Here is a 7,500-nt window from a genome sequence, read left to right on the forward strand (position 1 = left end):
TCCACCAAGCAAGAAGCAATCGCAAGACAAGCCCACTTGGAGTGCACGCCCACACCGAGGTGCAAGCATTGTCCAAGCAAAACCCATCCAAGAATGTCAATTTGACATCCCGCTCTCACTCCTTGCCCGACGTAGGGGCCCGACATTCCATCGATTTTGACCAAACCCTTCCACCAAGCAAGAAGCAATTGCAAGACATCTCGTATCTTCACGAACAAACCCGCTTGGAGTGCACGCCCACACCGAGGTGCAAGCATTGTCCGCGCAAGCCCATCCGAGCATCAACTCGACACCCGCTCTCACTCCCCGCCCAACGGTCGGACGTGGCACTCCGACGAAACCCATCCACCGAGCACAAAGCAATCGCAAGACATCTCGTATCTTCACGAACAAGCCCGCTTGGAGTGCACGCCCACACCGAGGTGCAAGCATTGTCCGCGCAAGCCCATCCGAGCATCAACTCGACACCCGCTCTCACTCCCTGCCCGACGGACAAGCCCATCGTTATGGCCAAACCCCTCCGCCAAGCACGAAGCAATCGCCAAGACAAGCACACTTGGAGTGCACGCCCACACCGAGGTGCAAGCATTGTCCAAGCACGCCCATCCCGCTCTCACTCCTTGCCCGACGGTCGGATGTGGCACTCCGGCCGAACCCTTCGTCCACCAAGCACAAAGCAATCGCAAGTTATCTCGTCTCCTCACGAACAAGCCCGCTTGGAGTGCACGCCCACACCGAGGTGCAAGCATTGTCCGCGCAAAGCCCATCCGAGCATCAACTCGACACCCACTCTCACTCGCCGCCGGCGGCCGGAGGTGGCACTCCGCCGGCGCCGACCCCCCAAGCATATGTGCCCATGATGGGCGCAATGTGCTTGAAGGGTCGGCGCCGCGGCATAGGGGTACCCCCGCGCCCCGCCCATGCAGGCAGGTCGCCCCCCTATATAGTACATTCTGGCTTTTTTGGGTCTGGCAGGCTTGCATATGAAAAAGCCGAAATGTCACACCATGCCATAACTTTTGATTGTGTTATTATTATGACCGGGACTTGATTGTATTATCTTTTAGACATTCAAATGAGTGTGGAAAACAAGTTTCATAATTTTTGAACCAACCAATAATATTTTATGAATTTTTATTGTTAAAAAATTAAAAAAAATTTAAAAATAGTAAAACGTTTCCAAAAATTCTAATTTTTGGAGGACATCCTTTGTTTACATTGTTTAGCTCCCAGAAAAAATTTCATAACAATCCAAGCACTAGAAGATAGGTTTGGCATCACTTTTGTGTGTTGAGTGGGCATTGCGGCCGTAGGTGCGCATGGGGCGTGCATGGTGGGCGTTGGGTGGGCACGATGGGCGTACGGCGTGCGCACCGAGTGGGCACAAGACAGCGCCAAGAACCTCTATCGTGGGCACCTTGCGCGCGGCCCCATGCGCGCACGCCCCACGCAGACGCATGGGCTTGCGGCGCGCGCGGCCCCATGCGCGCACGCCCCACGCAGACGCATGGGCTTGCGGCGCGCGCGGCCCCCTGCGCGCACGCCCCACGCAGACGCATGGCGCGCGCGGCAACCTGCGCGCACGCCCCACGCAGACGCATGGCGCGCGCGGCACCCTGCGCGCAAGCCCCACGCAGACGCATGGCCATGCGGCGCGCCCGCCCATGGCCGTGCCGCATTCGTGCGCATGGGGGCGCGCATGCTGCATGCTCGGTGGGCCTGTGGGCACCTACGGTGGGGGCATGGGTTTGTTCCAACAACCTCCATAGAGTTTTTTCCATGAATTCTAGACGTGGGTGGTCACGCCCAACAAAGACGCATGCTGCGCGCGGCTTGCGCGCACGTCCCACGCAGACGCTTGGGCATGCGGCGCGGGGACACACGCCCGCAGACGCATGCCGCGCTTGGAACTCTGCGCGCACGCCCCACACACGCCCGAAGGGCATGGCGCATGGTGGGCACGGAAGAGGTACAATAACCTCTCAATTATTTTTGTGATGCACCGTAGGCGTTCGTGTGCAAGCCTCGGCCACGGGCATGCGGCGCGCGCCCCACACACGCCCGTAGACGCTTGAAGGGTCGGCCCCCTGCGCGCACGCCCCCCGCAGACGCACGGGCATGCAGCGCGCGACCCACACACGCCCACTAACGCACGGCGCGCGCGCCCATGTGCGTGATTTGTACTCCAAGACCTCGGCCTTGGCCTTGGGCCTTGACTTGCACACGAGCACCCTATCTTATACTTGGGCATTCAAAGATTATTTGCTTCACTAACATTTATACTTGTTTTCTAGTCTAAGGCCAACCCCTCACTAACACTTATGTTTTTCGTCCGTTTACATAAGATATAACCTCCACGGAAATTGGAAGAAATAAATGAGTTGTGTGTGGGTAGGGTCGAGATGAATCTCGGTGGATCATGGCAACAAGGCTCATCTGCCACTTACAAGCCAAGCACGCACGCCCCTTAGACGGATCCCCACGCTCGCACAAGCATCGCGTGCGCGGCACCCTACGCGCACGCCCCACTGCAGTCGCATGGGCTTGCGGCGCGCGCCGCACCCTGCGCGCACGCCCCCCGCAGACACACGGGCATGCAGCGGGCGACCCACAGACGCCCACTGACGCACGGCGCGCGCGCCCATGGCCCTGCTTTGTACTCCAAGGCCTCGGCCTTGGGCCTTGACTTGCACACGAGCACCCTATCTTATACTTGGGCATTCAAAGATGATTTGCTTCAACTTGTTTTCTAGTCCAAGGCCAACCCCTCACTAACACTTGTGTTTTTCGTCCTTCTACATAAGATATAACCTCCATGGCAATTGGAAGAAATAAATGAGTTGTGTGTGGGTAGTGTCGAGCTGAATCTCGATGGATCATGGCAACAAGGATAATCTGCCACTTACAAGCCAAGCACGCACGCCCCTTAGACGGATCCACACGCTGCCGCGCACGCCCCACTGCAGTCGCATGGGCTTGCGGCGCGCGCCCCACACACGCCCGCAGACGCATGGCGCGCGCCGTGTCACAATCGTAACTTCTCGACACGATTGTGCGGCACTTGCTTAGCTCAATCAGCAAGTCAGCCGTTCGAAAATCGGAATCCGCGGTCAAACTCGCGGTATGACGTAGCCTCCCTTCCCGTTCTTGGAAAAATGTTTTTATAAAACGGGAGAGAGAAAGTAAATAGTTGAAAACGTCATAAAGAAAGCATTGAAGACTGTCAATTGCAAGGAAAATAACTCAACATGCAAAGAGTGCGACAAGGCTTGGGCGGGGGTCGGACTTAGTCATGTACCCCCTATAGTACATATTGAGAATTTTGGCCTTGGCAGGCTTGCATATGAAAAAGCCGAAATGTCACACTATGACTCGGCGACACCTAAACGAAAGAATTAACCTAAACTACTTTCAAGACATAAAGATAAAGTGATTTGGGGGTATTCGGGCATACGACCATCGGTAAATAATACCATGGACAATTATGCCCTTGACATTCTCCCCCACCTAAATGGTTGACGTCCCCGTCAACTGGCGAAGCTTGAAATCTTCTATCTTCTGCTTCCACGCTTCAAGATCTTCGACACGTTCCCAGCTGGTCTCCTCCACAGGAAGGTTCTTCCACTTTACCAGATACTCGTGGATCCTTCGTGCGGGTCTTCTGCCCCTCCTTACTCGCTCGGCCAGAATTTCTTCAACATCTTTGTCTTCCTTCTGACTAAGGTCGATAGTTGGGCGAGTTACGACATTCCGCTGCAGGTCTTCTGTGTCTTGGTGGTACGGCTTCAGGTTGCTAACATGAATTACTGGGTAGATCTTCATCCATGTGGGCAACGCTACTCTGTAAGAAGTATTCCCTACCTTTTTCAGCACTTCAACTGGCCCTTCGTACTTCCTGACGAGACGTTGGTCTTTGCGTCCTCGAAACCTGACTTGCTCTGGTCGTAATTTGATGAGTACCTGGTCTCCTGCTCGAAACTCAAGGGGCCGTCGCTTCTTATCTGCCCACTTCTTCATCCGCTTCGATGCTTTTTCTAAGTACGCTCGGGCGATGTCGTTTGTCTGTCTCCACTCCTTCGTGAAATTGAGGGCTTGAGGGTTCTTCCCTGCAAAAGGATGATCAACAAGGTGTGGCAGTACTGGTTGCCTCCCAGAAACAATCTCAAATGGACTTCTCCCTGTAGATGAACTTGTCTGAGCGTTGAAACAGAATTGTGCTACGTCCAACAGCTGGACCCAATTCTTTTGTCTTGCGTTTACAAAATGGCGCAAGTATTCCTCGAGCATGCTGTTGAATCGCTCAGTCTGGCCGTCAGTTTGGGGATGGTAGCTTGATGATATGTTCAGACTCGTCCCCAAGAAGGAAAATAACTCCGTCCAGAAGGAGCCAATGAATCTACCATCTCGGTCGCTCACTATACTTGTCGGAACTCCCCACAATTTAACAACGTGCTTAAAGAACAATTGAGCTGTTGTTTCCGCTGAACACTGCTTGGTGGCGGGGATGAAGGTGGCGTACTTTGAAAAACGATCAATGATGACTAAAATGGCTTCAAAGTCGCCTACCTTAGGGAGATGGGTGATGAAGTCCATAGAGACGCTCTCCCAAGGTCTTGTTGGAACCGGTAGAGGGTCAAGAAGTCCAGCAACCTTCACTTTCTCTACCTTATCTTGTTGGCAAATGAGACACGTCTTAGTGTACTGCATGACATCATCTCTCATATTCGGCCAAAAGTAACCCTTCTTCAACAGGGCGTACGTCCGCTGCCATCCGGGATGGCCAGCCCATAGAGTGTCGTGACACTCGTACAACAATTTCTTCCTTAAGCCCCCTGCTCTTGGAACATATAGTCGGTTGCCCTTTGTGACTAACAAGTCTTCCTCGACCCAAAACTGTCGTGTCTTGCCCGCCTTCGCTAGATTCATGACATTCTGAGCGGCATGATCCTTCTGTAGGAACTCTCTCAGGGTGTCTCTGACCGACCCACCAATCTCGCTCCCCTGGAGGTGAGCTAACAGGCATATGGCTGCATGTTCTTGTTTTCGACTTAGGGCATCCGCAGCCTGGTTGCTCGACCCCTTCTTGTGTTCAAATTCGAAGTCGAACTCGGCCAGAAATTCCTGCCATCTTGCTTGTTTCGAAGTCAACTTTGGCTGGGTAAAGAAGTGGCAAGTTGCACTGTTGTCCGTCTTCACTACAAACGACGACCCTAGTAGGTATTGTCTCCATGCCCTCAAACAATGTACTACTGCGAGCATTTCTTTTTCGGACACAGTATACCTCCTTTCTGCTGCATTCAATTTTCGACTTTCGTATGCGATCGGGTGCCCATTCTGTAGGAGCACACCCCCCAACGCATAATCAGACGCATCTGTCTCGACTTCAAATGGTTTGGTCACATCCGCAATCCCTAGAAGTGGCCCCTCCATCAAAGCTTGCTTTAGGTCGTCGAAGGCGGTTTGACACTCGGGATCCCAATTCCAGTGAACGTCTTTTTTCAGTAGCTCAGTCAGCGGGCTTGCTCGTTTCGAGAATCCCTCGACAAATCGACGATAGTAATTTGCCAACCCGAGGAAGGAGCGTAACTCTGAGACTGACTTCGGCATTGCCCAGTCGCGTATCGCAGCAATCTTCCCTTCTTCCATTCCAATTCGGCCACACTCTATCACATGGCCCAAGAAGTTTATCCGCTCTTGTGCAAAAGAGCATTTTTCTCTTTTGACGTACAGTTGATTCTCCTTCAATTTCTGAAAAACCTTTTGTAGATGGTCCCTATGTTCCTCCATGGTCGTACTATAGACCACTATATCATCCAGGTAGACTACTACGAATTTATCGAGATATTCGTGGAAGACTTGGTTCATCAACGTGCAGAAGGTGGCAGGGGCATTGGTGAGACCAAATGGCATTACGAGGAATTCGAACGCACCATATCGGGTGACACAGGTTGTCTTCGGTTCATCTCCCTCTGCAATTCTCACTTGGTAGTATCCCGACCGCAAGTCTAACTTTGAAAAATACTTTGCCCCATGTAAGCGGTCGAACAAGTCAGTAATTATGGGAAGTGGATACTTGTTACGGACTGTGAGCTTATTTAGGGCGCGATAATCAATGCACAGTCGCAAACTCCCATCTTTCTTCCTTTGGAAAAGAACTGGGGCCCCATACGGAGCTTTTGCAGGCCTGATAAACCCTGCATTCAGTAGTTCATCTAACTGTTTCCGAAGTTCAGCTAACTCCGGAGGCGCCATACGATAAGCATTCTTCGCAGGCGGTTTTGCTCCAGGCACTAACTCGATCTCATGATCAATCATTCTCCGAGGTGGCAAAGACTTGGGCAAACTATCGGGCATCACATCACGGTATTTCTCTAGCACGCGCATGATCTCCTTAGGGACTGTCTCCCCTGAGTTCTCTGATGATTTGAGTGGGATGGCCATAAATGTTGGTTCGTCTCGAGAGAGACCCTTCTTTAACTGCATGGCCGAGATCATTTTCAATCCATCTGGTTGACGTAGGTCAGTCTGTACAACCGAGGGTGTAGGTCCAGTGATCACCAAGCATTTGGCCAAAGGCATTGGGATTACCTGGTGTTCAAGTAGGAACTCCATTCCCAGTACCACATCAAAGTCGTCCATTTTTACCACTACAAAGTCTACGAGACCACTCCATCCTCCTAATCTTATCATCGTTCGTTTCACTAGTCCGATGATAGGTAGGGCAGCAGAATTCACGGCTTTCATTCTTCCAGCATCTTTCTCCCAGCGGAGATTTAGACGTTTAGCTTCTACTTCTGTAATGAAATTGTGGGTGGCACCGGAGTCAACCATAGTGCTTTTGGTTGGCTTTTGATTGATCCAGGTGTCAACGTACATTAAGCCCCTTTCCACTGGCGTGTTCGTCTCCCCCACCTTTTTCAGGAGAGATGACAGAAATTTCAAAGCCCCCATTCGAGGGTTATCAACTTCTTCTGTCTGGTTGACTTCTCCCTCGGTCTGACTTTGTTGATTGTCTGAATCTGAGGTTAGAGATGCCTGGAATGCATTGAAAGCAGTTTTGTTCGGGCATTCCCTGGCCATGTGTGGTCCCTTACATATGAAGCAACTAAGAGGACGATTGGACAGATTCTGGTTACTTGATCCTCGCCAAGAGTTTCCAGTATTCGATTGATGGGATCTACGATCTCCACTAAAGCGTCTGTCCCCTCCTGTAGTTTTAGGAGAACTTGGGCGGTTGTTCCTACTTCCTCCAGATGAGGAACTTGGATGACGTCTTGTATCTTGAGAGTCGTTAGACAGGTCAAACAGCCGTTCGGCTGCAGCGTACGCGGACGTGAGGTCTTGAACTCTTTGTTCATATAGCTTTGTCTTCGCCCACGGCTTCAACCCTTCGACAAAACAGAAAACTTTGTCTTTCTCGGACATATCGCGTATATCCAACATCAGTCCCGCGAACTGCTTCACATACTCCCGAATACTACCGGTGTGTTTCAGCTCGCG

The 7,500-nt window shown here is 52.0% G+C and overlaps 1 protein-coding gene across 1 annotated transcript in view; it reads left to right on the forward strand.

The window, feature by feature from the left end:
- Window positions 1–5,162, forward strand: part of LOC127151194 (uncharacterized) — a 6,284-nt gene extending 1,122 nt beyond the window's left edge. Inside the window, exons 1-5 of the mRNA XM_051090615.1 lie at window positions 1–247; window positions 423–956; window positions 3,732–3,843; window positions 4,957–5,007; window positions 5,064–5,162. The exon at window positions 1–247 is cut by the window's left edge and continues 1,122 nt beyond it. Of these exons, the coding sequence (XP_050946572.1) occupies window positions 1–247; window positions 423–956; window positions 3,732–3,843; window positions 4,957–5,007; window positions 5,064–5,162 (1,043 nt within the window). The remainder of the gene's footprint in view (window positions 248–422; window positions 957–3,731; window positions 3,844–4,956; window positions 5,008–5,063) is intronic.
- Window positions 5,163–7,500: the final 2,338 nt, after the last annotated feature.

The sequence above is a fragment of the Cucumis melo genome, chromosome 10 (genome assembly GCF_025177605.1).
Source record: "Cucumis melo cultivar AY chromosome 10, USDA_Cmelo_AY_1.0, whole genome shotgun sequence".
Taxonomy (NCBI): domain Eukaryota; kingdom Viridiplantae; phylum Streptophyta; class Magnoliopsida; order Cucurbitales; family Cucurbitaceae; genus Cucumis; species Cucumis melo.